The following is an 18,382-nucleotide window of genomic DNA, read 5'->3' as shown; positions in this document are numbered from 1 at the left end:
GACCCTGCTCAAATCCCCCTTCATTCATGAAAACTCACTGGGCGACACTCAGAAAATTTGTGTTTTTGTTTTTTGTAACGGAATCTATCTCATAGGGTTATTGTGGTGGGGAAAAATAGGGGTGAAGGCAAATATGTGTGTCCCAGGCTCATGTTGCAGGATCCAATCTGGGTTGGGCACTGGGGTCAGATGTTTAATCTTCCAAGCTTTCGGACTTGTGCTGGAGCCCATCCTCAGGGAACTTTTAACAGAATGTCTAACATAAATAAGCTCCCTGAGGATGGGCTCTAGCACAAATGCAAAAACTAAACCTTTGATTCTGGAAACCGATCCAAATTGAATCCTGCAAAAATAGGGAGTGCTGTGTACGCAGCATGCAGCTCCTGAATATAAGCTATATATAAAATAAATGCAGTCATCTCATAGCAGAGTGCTAGACCCTCTTCTTCCCTCTCATATTTTGCATTTCTTTTCTAAACCAAACACCTGCACACGCACACACAAAATCCTTCCAATTGCTGTGCCTCTCCTTGGTCTTCAGGAATGGCTCCCTTTGAATTCCATTCCCCCCCTCCCCAATCTTTCTCTCACCCAAAATGCTAATGTATGTTTAGGAGGGGCTTTTGCCCCCAGAAATTGCAGCCAAAGATACCCATGCCTCTAAATGTTCTTCCAGAACAGGATGACCCCCTCTCCCCACTTCTAAGGCAAGGATAGCTCCTGGCCTTCTGGATTACATAAAAATGTAGTTTTAGGATTTGGGGATTGTATGCTGTAGAGGAATATTAATTACAATTTTTGTATTGAATTTCTGTCATTGCACATTAATAAACTACTGCATTGGCTGCAAGAATACTGCTCTTCAGCTCCGCATAGAGTCGCCTTAGCTAAAGCTCTTCATAGATCTGCAAATAATTAATTCTCCAATGAGCAGGACACGGTGCACAAATGAAACACAGACACTTAGGTTTAGATGAACAGAGAGGAATCTTGTAGGAGCAGACAACCTCTGTGTTTATTTTCCAAACACTCAAGCAGTTCTTGAAATTCTTAAAAAATAGAATGCCATTCCCAAGACGGGGCATTAGAACTGCATGGCTGCTGCCAGCAGCCAGCGATAGAGGATCATGTGCTAGATCTGCAAAACGCTAGAAGAGAAACCACCGAATCCCAAGGCAAAGTTGAAGAGCCTCTTCAGGAAAGGCTAAAAGGAAAGTGAGAGCAACGGAGTCAAGTTCTTCAGGATCCAGGGGAAAGGATCCAACATTATCTCCCCCAAAAAAACAACCTGTGAGCAGCCTCAGGAAAAGGGGGGGGGTACTTTGAGGATAAGGGATCCACTTGAAGAAAGGGCCTCAGGAGTACCTTAGATGGCTATCAAGGGATCCCCAGACTGGAGCCAACAAAAAAGCTGGAACAAGTCCTGATGGATCTAAGGCTGGTCTTCAAAAGGTAAGCCACGAGACACCCCCAACCCCACTCCATCCCGTGGAGTTCATGGATGGGAGGGCAAGTTAGGGGAAATGGGGCCAGCCGCTCAGCTGATGTAGATCCGGTGGAAGTCATTGGCACCAAAGGCGGCATTGCACTTGGGGCATTTCCGCTGGCGGGTGTCATAGCGGGTCTTGACGCAGTCGAAGCAGAAGACGTGGAAGCATTTGGTGAGGACGGCGTCCTTCTTGCGCGTGTTGCAGCACGGACAGGTGAGCTTGGCCTGGGGATGTGCACAGAGCAGAGGGGTGAGTGGCTGGGGCATTATTGGGAAGAGCTGCCCTTCCTTTAAAAGCCTCCTCCTCCTCCTGCTCTTCTCACCTTGTACTCCTTGATCTCCTCCTGTAGGATCTCATCGGCATCTGCATACACCTCCACTTTGCGCTGTTTTTCCAGTTTGCGCCGAAGGCGAGATATGTCCTCCTAGGGAGAAGATCAGGCACGTCAATGAGTCCAGGGGGGGGGGGGGAAGAGCTACTCTTTATTTGTTTGTCTGCTCGTTTATTAAATTTATACACTAGCCATCCCAATCAAGTGACAGGATGGCATATAAAGCAAGGATAAACAAACATTACAACATTAGAAAAACATTAAAACATAAAGACCAACAAGAAATTGGGAACCTGGGTAAACTAGGAACCTGGAGATGAATGGATAAGCTCTATCATGAGACACAAACACACACACCCCATAATAAACCAGGGCTGCCTCTTCAGAAGTATCTCCCTGAAGCCATGAGATCTACCGATTTGTTTTACATGTCATGGCCTTCCCCTTTTCCCCCTTGTACCTGAGCTCTCTTGAGGTTGAAAGACTCCTTCTCCTTGGCTGCCCTGTTCTCCGCCATGAAGGTCTGGATCTCCTTCAGTTTAGCCTGCACATGCTCCAGCTGCACCTTCAGGTCTTCTGCCAGCTGGGCTGCCTCCACCGCCTGCAAGCAGAACACGGCATCCAATCCCCACCTGCACCAACATCTAAAGGTTGCTCCCCCTTCAACCCTAGTTGTGAAGGCTCCCCATGAGATCCCATTGATCAGAATCCTATTTCTAGGGCTGTCCTTTTTTCTACTTTCTAAAAATTAATTGGTTTTTTTTTTTAATTGGGAGTAATGGGTGCCTCCAGTCACGTCCTAACTTGGCAGCCCCCATGTCGGCTCCTTACCTTCCTCTTGTTGAGCTCCAGGGCCTGGCTGCGTAACGTGAGCTCTTTCTCCACGGTGCCCATATTGCCCTGCAGGACCCGTTCCTTCTCCTCCAGCTTCTGCACGACTAAGAGCTGGGTGTCCACCTGAGGAAAGCAAGCGGACCCTCAAGAGTCAGGCTCAGCCCATGTTTCAGGAGCCACCTGCATTTAGTGGCCTCTTCCTTCAAGGCCCTGACCCCCCCAACCTGTTGGTGGTGGGTGGCTGCCTACCTGAGACTTGAGGGCTAGCACCTGCTCGGCAAGTTCTTCCTTCTCCTCCCGCAGGAGCTTGTGAATCTGGTTGGATTTGATGCGCTCCGACATCAGCTTGAAGTTGGCATCATCCTTCTCACGCAGCTGCTGGTTTAGCCGCATATTCTGCTCTTGCATGTCCTCAAAAGCTTGGCCTGTCACGTCCATCTCTGAGAGAAGAGCCTCTTCCTCCTGACCCACAGAAAAAAGAAATACTGGAATGAACTGGAATTTCCCCAGCCCTTACCAATAGCCGTATGTGTCTTTCTCTGGCTAGAATGTCTGGAGGGACTTCTGATTAGTTTCTTATAGATGCTAACCACCAGACCCTGAGCCTCACCTCTGTGAAGGTGGTCCTTCACAGCAACCAGTGGGCCAAATCAACAGAGAGTTTATGGTTATGGGAAAGTTGCAACCGCCCTCAGAGGCTCTCTAGGCTGCTCCTGTTCTGGGGCATTGCTTCTGGCAGCACAAATTCCTCCCCAGAAAGAAATACCTGCTTGGTCGCTGCCAGTTTTTTCTGGAGATGCTCAATTTGTTCCTCGGCCATCTTGATCTTGCGTAAGGCATCCTCATCGGCCATTTTCTTACTCTCTTTCTTCTCTTTCTCCTCCAGTTCACGGATCCTCACCCGCAGCTCCTCCACCTGTCCAAAGAAGTGAGTCAAAGAAAGCAGGGACAACTCCTTCGCTTGAGACCCCTCAGGGAAGAATCCTCCCAGGTATACCTGTAGGTCAAACTAACAAGCCCAACTACAAATGCCATGAAGTTATTTATCAAAAGCACAGCCAACCCTTCTCTGGGGAGCAGGTCCTTTCCTATATGAGGAAGCTATGTCCATTTTCTTCATGAAGTCAAAATGCTTTGCCCAGAGCCAGATCCTGAAACATACGATGGAACTCAAGTGCATGAAATTTGGCAGCTTCTAATGGGGCTGAGCTTAGCAGACCCAGGCACTGGACTGATACAGAGGTCCAGGTCTCCTGTGACAAAGAGTAGGCAGAAGAACTGGAACTTTGGGAACTTTATTTCTCTAGATAGGCCCCACCCTCATCTCACCTCAGCTTTGGTCTTCTTCTCAGCTGCCATCAGCTGCACTTTGTCCCGCTGCTCCTTGGGGGCCGACTTGTACATGTCCAAGAGAAGCTTCATCTCCTTCTGGCTCTCCTGAGCCTTTCTGAGAAAGGAAACAGAATCCACATGAAGAGGAGGCCCCTGTTCTACTCCAACCCTCTGCTCTACACCATGTCAGACAAATGGCTGTCCAATCGCTTCTTAAAGACTTCCAGTGAGGGAGCACTCACAACTTCTGTGCTTATGTGCAAGACTCTGCCACTTACAGCCAGCCTCAATAGAAACCATTCCAGCAGCCTTCCTGTGGAGATGATTTCCTGGTTTGGTCTACCTAGTGGAGCTAAAACCTCTTGACAGATTCTCCCCTCCCCCTTGCAATTAATCTCTTTTCTGGACCAACCTTCAAAGTGTGTTAGTTGAGTCTCTAGGCATCCACTCACAACATTCACACTATACAGATGGCTTGTCGATACTGGCTAAGTAGGCAGCCTGCCTCTGCTCCCCCAGCACTCCAATTCTCCCCTAGTTTGGGTGAATAAAACAGCAACTCCACCAAATCCCTGGACTGGCAGAGTTCCTTCCCAGATAAGTAAGACTTTTCTCAGTCTAAAGTGCTTTCCAGATAGAACAGAACAAACATTGCACATTGTCACCCCATCTGTGTTCCATGGACTATTCACAACCTGGTTTCAAAAAGGAAACAAAACCCAACCTCACCCAAGGCCTCCCCATCAAGCCCATTGCTCCCTTTTCCAAAGACTCACTTGAGCTCAGTTCGCAGCTGCTTCAGCAAATCTGAATCTTTCTTCTTAGCATCTTCGCTACCTCCACCACCCTTCTGCTTCTCCCGATCCCGTGAAGAGGAAGAGGAGGAGGAGGAGGAGGAAGAGACCTCTTTGTCACGATCCCGGGATCTCTCGCGGTCAACGCCCCGGTCTCCACCACGTCCCTTGGACCGCTCAGACTCTTTGGCGCGGGGTGGTGGTGGCGGATGGGGAGCAGGAGGCTGGGGGGCAGAGGTCTCCTCTTCTTCCTTTTTCACGCCCTCCGTGCTCCCGAGCAGCTGAGGAGACACCACCTCTTCCTTGGGCTCTTTCTTTACTTGCACCTCCTTGAATTCTTTCTTTACTTCGGAGGTCGCCGTTTCTTCCTCCTCTTTAACAGGAGCTACTCCAGGGTGGCCGGAGTCTTCGTTCCCTGGGGCTGGGGCTGCAATGGCCAAACTAGAAGGAAACCCACACTGTTGCATGCGGACCTGAAGAAAGAACAAGCCGACAGGCATTTTAGAACAAGCTGGCATCCAAGCAAATCTGAATCTTTCTTCTATTGCCCAGAGTGGGCAATACATTTTCCCAAGGGGCACCTGAGAAACTGGGACTGTTGTGGAGGGCTGCCATCTCTGCCTGGATAGGGACACCCAAAGGGCCGGATGTGGCCCTCAGACCATCAAATGCCCAGGTCTGCTATACACACAAAAAAAAATATGTTTCCATTTTCCATAAAGTATAGATTCTGCAACATGAGATGAACAAGAAGCTGAGGAGACCACTATGGTTGACAGAAAATTGCTATAACACAGGTCAGGCCCACAATAAAGCCTGCTAGATTTTAGATTCATAGTGAAAAGCCACTTTTGAGCACCAAATTTATTTTTCAATGAAAATAAAAGAATATCAAGATGACCTGCAGGCCCTCAGGTCCCCAGCTCTGAAGCATAACTGTGTCCTTCCCAAATCCAAACCAGGCAGGAGAGAAATCGTGAAAGCCAACTGACCAGATGCCCGGCCTTCCTTCAGCCATTCCCCCAACAAGACCCACCTTGTTGATCTCGGCCTGCACCTCCCGCAATTTGCGCTTGTACCGCTGCACATCTCCCTTCAGCTGGTGGTTGTGATTCTGGAGGCTGCTGATGAGGTGGCGCATCTCCCGATTGATGGGACCTCGGATTTGAGAGGGGAGACAAAGGGAGAAAGAACAAGTGTTTGAGTCACCTTCGCTATCCAGCTCTCCACAGAGTGCTCAGCATCTCTCCTCCTTATCTGTTATTCAGGTAATCTTTCATTCAGGAGCTAAAGGCAGCATATATGATGCTCCCTCCTCTATCTTTTCCCACAACTACCCTGTAAGATAGACTGGCCCCAAGTCTTCCAGGGAGCTTCTGAGGATGAGGGAGGCCTATATCCTGTTTCTGCCTTCTGGTCCAACATCTGAACCACTACGCCGAACCAGCTCTAAAACCCACATTTCAAAAGTTAAACAAAAAAAATATTTATTTTAAAAGACTATTGGGAGTTCCAGCATAACATTCCTTCATTGAAAGAGTATCTATACTACCTCTCCTTAGAAAGAATCTTAGAGCTGTGTAGAATAACCAGAGAGAACTTTCAGAGTTTAAACTATTAAAAATAACTAAAATCATTTTTTAAAAACACCCAACAAAATGGAGGAATGATTTAAAAGTGAATCCACGCAGAAGATAACTACAGCCATTCCACCAACCTGAACATGGCAGGGAGAGATTAGCTTTTTTGAGGGGAGGAAAAAGACCAGGAAGTAGAATTCAGATAGTAATGAGCAACACCAGGGACACCAGCTGATGCCTTCTCTTTGTGGCCAAGAAACAAAGACCTTGAAGTGAGAGCGAGAAAGAGGAAAGAGGAAATGCAGGCTCACCTGCTTGCTCGTTGGCTGCCAGGTTCTGTTCAAATTCAATGCGCAGCATCTCGTATTCCTTGCGCACCTGAGCCAGCGTGTCTTCCAGCTGGATCACCTCCGTCCGCAGTTTCTTCTGCACATTCAGCTCGTCACTCTATCATCAAGGAGAAGGAAGCTGCATCAGCCCCCAGGAGCCAAAGGACGCAGCTAAGAGACCCCCGCTCCGCAGTCCATCTAAGCCAGAACAAGCAGTCTGACCATGATGATGACCCATGGCTGAGACCAGGAGACGGAGAATACCCCAGCACCTCTGGCAGGAGGAGAGGGCTGGAAAGCTCACCTCCATGTGCTCGATGTGGCGCAGGTGGCTGTTCTTGGTGGTGAGAAGCAGGGCCCGGGCCTCATCCAGCTGTGTTTTCACTTGCAGGCTTTCATTGTACAGCAGTGAGAACTGGGATTGCAACACTTTGTACTCCAGAGTCTCCTTTACAGCCTCTTCTGGAAGACTCCGTAGTGCTACCTACAAGCCAGAGGTATAGAAGGAAAATAAATCCAGATGATATCTTTTGGACATGCTATCCTTAGAGCAAATAGGAAGGAGAGTGGGGAATAGTGTTCCTTTGCCCTGGCCCAAACAGCAATATCTTCAATAATATATTAATATCAAGTAATAGAAGCAATCGAAGATCTGAAACTAGCTGCTTGATCTGAGACATTGCTTACAAACTAAAGCAGTGTTTCTCAACCTTGGCTGCTTTAAGGTGTGGACTTCAATTCCCACAATGCCATACCCAGCATACGGTGGTATAGATATATGGTGGTATAGATTTTCAGAAAAGGGAGGCCTCATTCAGAAATGTTTTTATCAGTGACAGAAATGTAACTGCTATCACAAAGACTAAGTGCAGCTGAATTAATAGGACTAATAGATTTTGAGATTTACACTTTTATATTTAAAGCAAGGTTACGTAAACTGCAATACAAACTAACTTTCTGCTAGGTCTCCTAAATCACATAGGTAAATGCTGGCATTTAGAGCAGCATCATCCACAGCTACAGGTAGTCCTCATCTTATGATCACAATTGGGATGGAAACTTATGTTGCTAAGCAATGCGGTTGTTAAGTGAGTTGTTTTTATGACATTCTGCCATAGTTGTTAAGTGAATCACACAGTCATTCAGTGTATCCAGCTTCCCCCATTGACTTTGCATGTTGGAAGCTTCTTGGGAAGACCGCAAATGGCGATCATGTCAACCCGCAATGCCACAACCATAATAAAAAGTGCTTGTTGCCAAGTTCCTGAATTGAGATCATGTGATCATGGGGATAGTGTCACAGTCATCACTATGAGGACCAACTATAAGTCATCTTTTCAGCAGCATCATAAATTCGAATGGCTGTAAAAACAAGTGGTCGTAAGTTGAAGACTACCTGTACTTAAAACATACACAGTAAAATTGTATCTGTTGGGTTAATCCACTGGTTTTAATGAAAAAAAAGGCTGACCCAATTCCAAATATTGCATGAACAGCAATTTTAAAAAAAAAACTGAATTCAAGCCTTTGATGTCACCGAATGCTTCCTGCCACTCTCGGTGCTCAGAATGTAGTTAAAACTGCCAGCTGTTAAGGGGCTACATTAGTTCTTTCCAGCTTATCACCACAGGGTGGTTGTATTTGACACCTATCCAAATACCTTCAGCTTCTCATTAGTTCTAACAGCCTGCTGCATTTCCTGCTGCAGTTTCTCCAGCTCTGCCATGCGACTGTTGGCAAGTTCTTGATTCTCTTCCAGCTCTGCATTCAGCATCTCAAACTGCAAAGCAAGCCCAAATTAAGTCAGCAGAAAGTGTTGTCCAGGAAATGTGTTGCGAGACTCAAGTCTTGCAAGATGCAGGGCTACAATTTACTTTCCAGTCACGTTCTCTGGCTTACCTTCTGCATGCTAAGTGTGATCTGGCCACCGTGGAACCCACCAGAACTGCCTGAGGCGTAGTAACCTGAATTGAGCTGCCAAAAAAAAGTGAAAAATCAATAACCGTTAAAACCAATAGCAAATGTATGCGCGCGCGCACACACACACACACACACACCGGTATGAATAAAATGTTTCACAAGACATCTGGACTTGCATAACATTGAAAAATTAATCTGGTGTGCATACAAGTACATTCTCTGATTTGTTATATATTTAAATCAACTTCTGCATAGCTAGTCACAGTTCTGGATTTCAATAGGTTCTGCCTCTAACAGTAGAGATCTATTAATTTTATATATCAAATGTACATGCCATCAAATTTCAGGACTTGCATTAATTAGAAGAGTTCTAACTAAAGAGAAGAATTTATCTACCGTATATACTCGAGTATAGGCCGACCCGAATATAAGCCGAGGCACCTAATTTTACCACAAAAAACTGGAAAAGTTATTGACTCGAGTATAAGCCTAGGGTGGGAAATGCAGCAGCTACCGGTAAATTTCAAAAATAAAAATAGATACCAATAATGTTTTTGAATATTTATTTCAAAGAAAAACAGTAAACTAGCGGTGTATTCAATGAAATACTTCACTCACCTCATGATGCTGATGTCCCGCTGTGATGATGATGTCCCGTGCAGCCGCGGGAGCGATGTCCCGCCTCCTATGACACACGGCACAGTGATTCCTATCATTGGATCACTGTACCAGAGGAGGTGGGACATCGCTATGTGGCTGCTTGCCATAACAAGGAGGAGGTGGGACATCGTTGCAGAGCGGCAGGAGGGGGAGGAAGGGGAATCGTAAGACAGCCCTGCATTACATTAGAACGTGAGGAGGGGGGATGGTGCGGTGCGCGCTGCGCGGCAAACTGACACAGAGGGAGGGGAAACTCACAGGGGCACTGGGCCATTCACGAGTGTCACCCAGCGGCATGGCCCCGCCCCTTTTTCTCCTCCATTTCGGGCAAATTTTTCACTGACTCGAGTATAAGCCGAGGCGGCTTTTTTCAGCCCAAAAAGTGGGCTGAAAAACTAGGCTTATACTCGAGTATATACAGTAGTTTTGTTTCCATTTGGGAACCCCTTCTGGATTTCGTATTCAAAACTGAAAAAATGAAACTGAAATTTTAGGTTTTGATGATTGCAATGATTTTGTTGATAGGCTTTTGGGAAAATGAGTTGGTAAATTTTTGGTTTATAGAAGTGGCTCGAACTGTTAAGAAGTATAAAGCAAAAGCTTTAGGTTGATTTTTTAAATATATATTCTATCGCATTGAAAAAAGTCAGAAGTCACTACCTTTCTTTAAATTATTTCTGGCATCTTTTTCTAATTTCCTTAATTTTTGAATTTGTATTTTAACTTATAATAAAATTTAATTAAAAAATTTCCTTAAAAAATTTAAAGACTCGCAGCGGCTAAGATAAAATAAAAATTCAGCATTAATATATATTTTTAATTATAATTAAAAATGTTATATCGTATTGCTAAAAGTGCCAATTCTTCACTGTATCAATAATTATACTATTTAGCCGATCGAATCTGTGATAGTTTGATTTAAAAGTGCAAATCCTTGTCAAATGTGTTTAATAACCTATATCATAATTGTGTAGAGAAAATAAATATTTGTTGTCCTTATACTGAGAAAAGCAGAGTACAGATGGTTTTCAAGTTACCACCATTCATTTAGTGACTGTTCAAAGTTACAGTGGCAATGAAAAAAGTGACATTACTATTTTTCACACTTATGACCGTTGCTGCATTCCCATGGTCAAGTGATCAAAATTTGGGTGCTTGGCATGTATTTATGACAGTTGCAGTTTCTCTGTCACTTTCTGCGACTTTCTAACAAGCAAAATCTATAGGGATGCCAGATTCACTTAACAACCAGTTACTAATTTAACAGCTGTAGTGATTCAATTAACATCTGTAGCAAAAAAGGACGTAAAATGGAGAACTCACTTAACAACAAACTTGCTTTGCAATGGAAATTTTGAGGTCAATTGTGGTCATAAGTCGGGGACTACCTATAATCCTTGCCATATCAGGTTGATCTGACACGTTTGCATCAGATCAACCTGAAATTTTAATTTTTTTCATCAGAACTATCCTCAAAGCTTTCCTAAACCCAAGAAATAACATTTTTGGATTTAAAAAGTTATTGGGTCCATGAGATCAGAAGAGACCTCTTGTCTACTGAGTGAACAGATCCAATCTTTCCTAAGGGGCAGATGAGCTGATGAGGGAAAGGAGTAATTCAGAACTAAAGATCAGAAATTATCTTGGCCCTGCGGATATGAATCTTCTTTCGCCTCACAGCATATATTATTTCTGCTTCTTGAAGTATGTTGATTGATGTAGGACCAAAGTGGGAAATATGTTGTTTATCAAATCAGCTGAACTTTTATTGTCAGCGTTCCTCCTCACTAACCATGATGACTGAGAGGGATGGGAGTCGCAGGTCAGCAAGATCTGAAGAGCCGCAGCTTTCTGAAATGGTCTCCTAAAAGTGGGAAACTCACCAGATCTCCTCCTGCTCCGAGAGCATGACCAAGGGGCAGAAGCTTCACTTACTGTCTGGGTGTTCTTCAGAATGGAGAGCCAGACAAGGACTCCCTGCCCTTTCCTGCCCTTTAGAACTGGGCATTCAGAAGAACATTCCCTCCCTCACCCGACAGTTACAATTCAATGGAAACAGGCAGCCTCCCCCAGCGAGAAGGGAGGGGACCTCCTTGAAGGCCATTCTTGCCTGCTCCAACGCTTCAGTCAGGTGCTTGTTGATCTTCTGTTCCCGTTTGCGCAGCTTCTCTATGTCCCACTGCAGGTCTTCAATGGTCGTTTCCATTTCCAGCACTTTAGTTTCTGATGAAGTCACTTTGTCCTGCAGTTCTGTGTACTGAAAAAGAAGCCAGATTCAGAACAGCTCCTGCCCCGAGAAGCCACAAGAGGGAAGATGGGGCAGGGAACCTACCTCCAAGGAAATTTTATGGTGTTTCTCCTGCATCTGTGTGATCAGGTCCTGAAGGTGGCGATTCTCTCTGGTCAGCTCCTTGTTGAGGGCCTTCACAACTTCTTCCAATTGGTCAAACTCCACTGCAGAATAAGACATTAACTCTCCTCAGGATTTGGGCTTCCCAATTTTTACTCTCCTCCAAACTACATTGGGGATCAAAGACTGTTAGCTTTGGTGGCAGCAGGACAGACTCTGAGGGCTTCTGCTGGGAGACTAATGGCCTTCCCTGCCTAGTTGACTGGCCACTGGGAGGACAGATTGCTGGATTAGAGGAGTCAGCAGGCAACCACTTATGTTCTCACACACATGTACTTCGCTTTTGCCAAAAATCTTTTTTGTGATGTTACTTTGCTTTGAGCCACAAGTTTAAGCAACAGAACACCCAAGGTAAGAATACTCTACTTGGATTGAGTTTTAAAAAAAACGCTCTCCAGCGGCAAAATTGTTTTCTTTAATCCTCCTCTGGAAATACACAACACAGAACAGCCTCCCTGAATAACTGTAAATTGTCAGGCAACAAAAAAGTTGTTTAAAAAAACATATTTTAAGAAGCCTGTTTACCTCCACCCTCATCCCAAGGGTAAAGCATATCATCTGTCAGAATACAAGAAATCCTTTGCTGCCAGATCCTTCAGCTTTGACTGCACAAAAATCTGAATTATTAAGTATGTAGGAAATGTTAAATGCAGATTTCAAAGTGGCATTTTTATAAGGCGTGGACACCCTAAAATTTATTAAGTACAACCAGGTTAACTACTTTTTGTTAGTTTTTATTGTTTTAAATGTGGTCTTATATTCTGTAAGCTGAATAGGAAGCAATATAAATTCAATCAATCGTGACCCACATTGTAGCTGAACATATTAATAATAGGTTCTTTGGAAACTCTACTACGTCATGTCTCCTACCTGAGACCAGTACACTCCCAGTTTTTCTTTCAAAATATGCACTTTTAACATCCTCACACAATAAGTCTGGTGGAGTCTACAAATGTTTTCTGTCTGAACTATCTCTACACGTAGCACATCTTCAAGAAATCTGAGAGATGTCTTTGATGTTATATATATGTTAACAGCAGCAAGATTACTGTATGCACAAAAATGGAAGGACACTTTGATTCCCACAATGAATGAACAGCTGCAAAAGCTAATGGAGTAAGCAGAGATCGCCAAACTGACTACTTTGATTTTGTTTCTACTTGGAAACCACTTCTGGACTTGGTATTTGAGGTGGAAAAATGAATCTTTAATTCTGGGTTTTGCCAATTAAATAGGTTTGTTGTTATAGAAACAATAGTTTACACTATTATGTAAAAGTAAAAAGTTAAGGTTTGATGTTATTATCTTATTCTACTGCACCAAAGGGAGTTGGAAGCCTATTCTTTCTTTTCCACCGTTTCCTACACTTTTTCCTTCCCTTTTCCCTCCCCTATTTTTTCTACTATTTTCTTGCATATTTTTGCATTTTATATTATAAACTAATTTAAAAATAAGTCTGAAAGGAGATAGAAAAAATGCCCTTCTAAACCAATTCTCTTCCTTGCAACCAAGTCCACAGTAAATTACCTACCCAGAATGACAACATGCAATTCCACTCTCCCCATTTCCCTTGTTGAGTTTTCAATAATCTGAGGCCCCAAATCTTCCATTTGGGGAGTAATTTCAGAGGCCTCCACTGAAAAGGTTTCAAAGGTGTCCCTTAGCTGGGATCTAGTCTCACCCCGTGCATGGATCTTCTGGCAAAGCTCTTCTGTGCGCCGGTGGATCTTATCCGAAGCCTCCACAATGCGGGAGACGGCAGCTTTGGAAAATTCCATGCGTTCCTGAAGTTGAAGCTCAATTTCTTCATTGCTGCTGCTGGCCAAGGTAGCCAAGAAGGAAAGGGATGGCTCACTCAGCACAAGGTCCCCAGCCTTCCAGGGTACAGGGGGCGTAACAGGGGACAGCACTGCCTCTGAAGGGACCAAAAGAAAAGGGACAAAAGATCAGGGTTGTTGGCAGGCAGGCACCACTTTGATCCACTCCTACCATGCTTTGTGTAATAACAAAGGTGCTGAGCTAGAAAAGGAGAGATAGGGAGATCTAAGGCATGAAAGCTGGGTGATTTTGGACCAGTCACTCTCTCTCTCAGCCCAACCCACCTTCCAGGGTTTGTGGCTGCAGGGAAATCAAGAGAAGGGAGAATCAGATGTGCACACTGCCTGGAGCTGATCAAAAATAAAGGCCAGATAAAACATCCAATATGTAAATGCCCTTGTCACCTCAAGGCTGGATTATTGCAATGCGCTCTACATGGGGCTATTCTTGAAAAGCGTTCAGAGACTATAGCTAGTCCAGAATGCAGCCGCGCGAGCGATATTGGGTGTACCAAGGCACGCCCATGTTACACCTGTCCTCCGCGAGCTGCACTGGCTACCAATTGGTCTCCAGACGCAATTCAAGGTGTTGGTTATTACCTTTAAAGCCCTACATGGCTTAGGACCAGCGTACCTGCGAGACCACCTACTGCCACATGCCTCCCAACGGCCGATAAGATCCCACATATTGGGCCTCCTTCGGATGCCGTCAGCCAGACAGTGTCGACTGGCGGGCCCCCAGAGGAGAGCCTTCTCTGTGGCTGCTCTGACCCTTTGGAATCAGCTACCCCCAGAGGTCCGGACCTTACCCACTCTCATGGCCTTCAGGAAAGCTGTTAAAACCTGGCTGTTCCGGCAGGCCTGGGGCTGTTGACCTTATTGTTAAGGTCCAGCCCCGATTAGAACGAATGTGTGTTGTGAATTTTAAACTATTCTTTTTATTTTTCCTTTCTTTTTTTTTCTTCCTTCTTTGTAAGCCGCCCAGAGTCCTTTGGGATTGGGTGGCATATAAATTTAAGAAATAATAATTTAATAAATAAATAAATGTTCCAGAATGCGGGAACCTGGGATTACCTCTCCTTTCAGAGCTCTCTAAGTGAACAGCTTCCAGTTCTGAGCCTGGGATTTCCAATTTGGGCTCCTCAGGGGCCTGCCCACAATCTCCATCATAACGTCTGAGGAGCACTTGCACCGTCTCATCTAGCTGTAGGAAGGGGGGGGGGGGAAACACTGGAACTTAAGAAACAGAAATGACTAAGAGAATTTTAAGGGCAGGTAAACAGAGGTGGGCATATAGGAAGAAGGCAGCTTTTAGGCATAGTATGAATTACAGGTAATCCTTGATTTACGACCAGTCAAAAGGTACTTATGACCCAGTTCCAAAGTTCCAACAGTTATGCCCCTCCCACAATCACATGACATTTCGGGCATTTGGCAACAGGCTCACATTTACAACAGTCTGGTAACTGCAATTTGCTTCACGTTTTCAGCAAAAAATGCCCCACTGCAAACAATGGGTTTAACAACTGCAGTATTTGTTTAACAACCAAGGATTCATTTAATGACCCTGGTAATTCATTTAATCACCTCAGCAAAAAAGGTCATAAAATCAGGTTGGTTAGTGATGACTTTACAACTGTTATAACTTACAACTGGGATGCACAAATTCTATTGCGGCTGTAAGTTGAGGGCTACTTACATGGCAGTATTTTCTGTTCTGACTCTGCCCAGTACAGAGAAATTTAAGGATCCACAACAGCAGCTTTCTTTTCACCCCTAAACATCCTGCTAAAATCTTTTAAGATTCCCCCTGGTATGTTAATTTATGGATTGGAAGAAGCTGAAAGGAGTAACACGAGATCAGGCCGGAGGGCTCTCTGACCTGCTTCCAGTAGCGGTTAACAATCGAGAGAGTGGCATCATCAGTGGCCTGCCTCTTCTCCAGCTTCTCTATGCGTTCACGCAGCTCATCCTCAAACACTTGCCGCTGCTCCAGCCGCTCTGCTATCTTCTTATTCTTGAACTGAAGCACCTTGAGGTCCATCTCCTCCTGCAAATGCAGCCATTCCAAGTCACATCCAAGAATGAAATCCTCTCTAACGAACAATTCTACATTCCAACGATCGAACCCACAAACCTATACCTCTGCCCTTCCCTTCAGCCCTACCCAATGGCCTTGCCAGCAGGAGATTATGGCCACTGCAGTCTAAGAGATCTAGAGAGCATCAGATTAAGATGAACACCAAGTGCATTATATCATGATCATACTCAGATCTTCCACATAAGAGAGATTCCTGTCTACATGTCTGCTTTTCCATCATATTAGCAATACATTGATAACAAATTCATGAACTAATCTCTTTTGCTCCTTAAAAATAAACATGATTGACAAAACTAGACTTTAACATATTTTAGATAGGATGAACCATTATCCACTCCCACCCTCCATTTTTAATGAAACTTTCACAGCATAAGATCTAAGATGTGATCTGGTTCATAAGTCAGACAACATAGGCAGTATCTTAAGTCTATTTGGTTCAGAAGATAGGTCAAAATGTTCTATCTCAATTATTAAAAGGGAAAGAAAGATGGATGGATGGATGGATAGATTATTTCTTCCTAATGCTGGATTCTAATATAAACTGCCACAGATTTTATCACTCGGCACTCAATCCCCAAATCCCTCACCGTGGAAGAGATGCCTCCAAGGCGGATAGGCTCAATGAGCGTAGTGGTGGTCTTCTCCTCCCGGTTGGATTTTTTCTCAGGAGGCCCTGCTCCTCCATCTCCAGCAGCCCGCTTGCTTCCAGCTCCTGACATGGTGACTTTCGGCAGTGGGCCTGAACCCAGGAATCAGGCAGTTTAGCCAAAGAGGCAGCGGTTTAGCTAAAAGAGAGAAAAAGTTGAAATTACTCCAAAGCAAGATTACAGTGGTATTTAATGTGTACAATGTCTAAAGGCCCTCCTCAATCTTTTAATTCTGAATTTTTATTCTTGTTTTAATATACTTTGTATTATAATATTTATAGTTTTTATATTCCTATGCCTTATTTGTACACCACCCAGAATCACTTTGTGGGGGACATGGACGATTTCTAATAAATAAATAAATAAAATAAATAAATAAAATAAATAAATCACTGGCCTAAACCTGGCCAGAAGAGGGATAAACAAGCCCTATCACAGGGCTTTTGATGGAGAACATGAACAAATTAGGGACTACAGAAACATATTTTATTTTATTTTTATTTGGGCACCCAATTTGCAACTTTAGGCAGCATACATCAATAAAAACAGAATTTCAAAGGCCTTAAAAAGAAAACAACCCAAAATCAATAAGAGCAAAACAACACTGTTTTGTTCTGGTCCACCAATCAGATTTTCAAAGCCTTTCTGAAGTCTATCAGAGTTGGGACCAGTCAAATTTCATGAAGGGGGAGGAGCATTCCACCAGTACTAAAGCGATAAATTAAAAACTGCATTAAAATTAAATTATTATTTTTAAATGCATGGGGTTTTTTTCCAAGCACAAACCTGCTCCATCCTGTTTTTAAAAAAAATACAATTAGCAGGTAGGTGGATGCTATTAAATATTGTAAGGATTGAGTACAAAAGTGGGAATAATGAAAAGAGAAGGAATAAGGGAAACTGCAGCCCGAAGTCACTTTGTAGGGAAGATAGTGTGTGTGTTGTGTGTTTGTATGCACACACATACACATATGTATGTGTATGGTGTGTGTATACACAGACATACAGTGTATGTGTGTATGTATGTATATGTATGTATGTATGTATGTATATATGTGTTTATGTTTGTGTATATATATGTGTGTGTGTGTGTGTGTGTGTATGTATGTGTACACACACATACATAAATACATACATATACATTGCATATGTGTATTGATAAATAAATAAAGGGAGACTAGTATAGATCTATTTCAAGCTATTTAGCTCTCATCAGCTAGCCATACCCTACTGGGATTTGAATTTGGGCTGTTTTTATACGTTAGGCAGTTGTATTAGCCTTTAAGCCACAAGCTCTCCTCCCTTATCAGCTGAGCCAAGGAAATAATTGTTATGTCAAAGCACCTGGGTAAATTTGGGTGTACAGGTGCTTTGACCTGATACATACATACATACATACATACATACATACATACATACATACATACACACACACACACACGTGTATGTATATATACGTACATATACACAGACAGACACACACATCATACATATGCATATGTATATATGTATATGTATTTATATATACACATATATGCATATATACACACACGTGCACCTGCGCACACATATATACTGGTACATACATACATACTGGTACATACATACATACAACAAACTGGAAGTAAGGGAAGAGGCGGGGAAGGGAGTTTGGGCGAGAAAAAGGAGGGGGGGTGAGAGAAACAGCCTAGGACTGTCAGCATCTGAGTTGTTTTAAAAGAGGTGAAAGAACCTGACTGAGCATTGTCTGCCCTTTCTCCTAACTTTCCTGTTTCCACCTGCAGTGACTCTTCACGGACTGCTTTCCCCAAAGACGCCCCTCTCTATCCGCTACGAATTGCAGTTTCCGTCCCAGCTCCTGTTTTAACATACGGTATAAGAAGAGACGGTCCGTCTGCAGAAAGGTAGTCAAGGCGAGAGACCTCAGTGAGGAGAGGGAGCAAAGGAGAGGGGACGAAAGGAAAGCCTCCGGCGAGAGAGAGGTTGCCCAACCACTCACCGGCCCACACCGAGGTCCCTCTCCTCCATAGCCCTCGGCTCGCTACGACGCTGCCGACAAGCAACGCCAGCGCAGCTACCGCGCATGCTCGCCCGCCTCTCCTCCCGGAGCCCAACCTCCGCCTCCGCTTTCAACGGA

The 18,382-nt window shown here is 44.3% G+C and overlaps 1 protein-coding gene across 1 annotated transcript; it reads right to left on the bottom strand.

The window, feature by feature from the left end:
* Positions 1–968: 968 nt before the first annotated feature.
* On the bottom strand, positions 969–18,349 carry RNF40 (ring finger protein 40). Its single transcript, XM_032235655.1, has 20 exons — positions 18,245–18,349; positions 16,186–16,383; positions 15,380–15,547; positions 14,572–14,701; positions 13,362–13,595; positions 11,603–11,724; positions 11,381–11,527; positions 8,590–8,664; positions 8,351–8,470; positions 6,995–7,174; positions 6,673–6,808; positions 5,818–5,939; positions 4,764–5,254; positions 3,985–4,102; positions 3,422–3,571; positions 2,905–3,117; positions 2,653–2,778; positions 2,282–2,422; positions 1,813–1,914; positions 969–1,714 (listed from the first exon to the last, which is right to left on the bottom strand). The coding sequence occupies exons 2-20, from the start codon at positions 16,315–16,317 to the stop codon at positions 1,538–1,540; spliced, it is 3,084 nt and encodes a 1,027-aa protein (XP_032091546.1). The 5' UTR covers positions 16,318–16,383; positions 18,245–18,349; the 3' UTR covers positions 969–1,537.
* Positions 18,350–18,382: the final 33 nt, after the last annotated feature.

This window comes from Thamnophis elegans, chromosome Z (assembly GCF_009769535.1).
Source record: "Thamnophis elegans isolate rThaEle1 chromosome Z, rThaEle1.pri, whole genome shotgun sequence".
NCBI lineage: Eukaryota > Metazoa > Chordata > Lepidosauria > Squamata > Colubridae > Thamnophis > Thamnophis elegans.
Note: the sequence above shows the minus strand (reverse complement) of the source record. Positions and strands in the feature narration are given on the sequence as shown.

Excerpts from the sequence above, each read along its gene's own strand:
- RNF40 (XM_032235655.1), bottom strand. The coding sequence starts at position 16,317 with ATGTCAGGAGCTGGAAGCAAGCGGGCTGCTGGAGATGGAGGAGCAGGG. Across the intron at positions 11,528-11,602 it reads ACCATAAAATTTCCTTGGAG|TACACAGAACTGCAGGACAA; the intron begins GTAGGTTCCCTG and ends CTTCTTTTTCAG. Across the intron at positions 2,423-2,652 it reads TGGAGCTCAACAAGAGGAAG|GCGGTGGAGGCAGCCCAGCT; the intron begins GTAAGGAGCCGA and ends TTCTGCTTGCAG.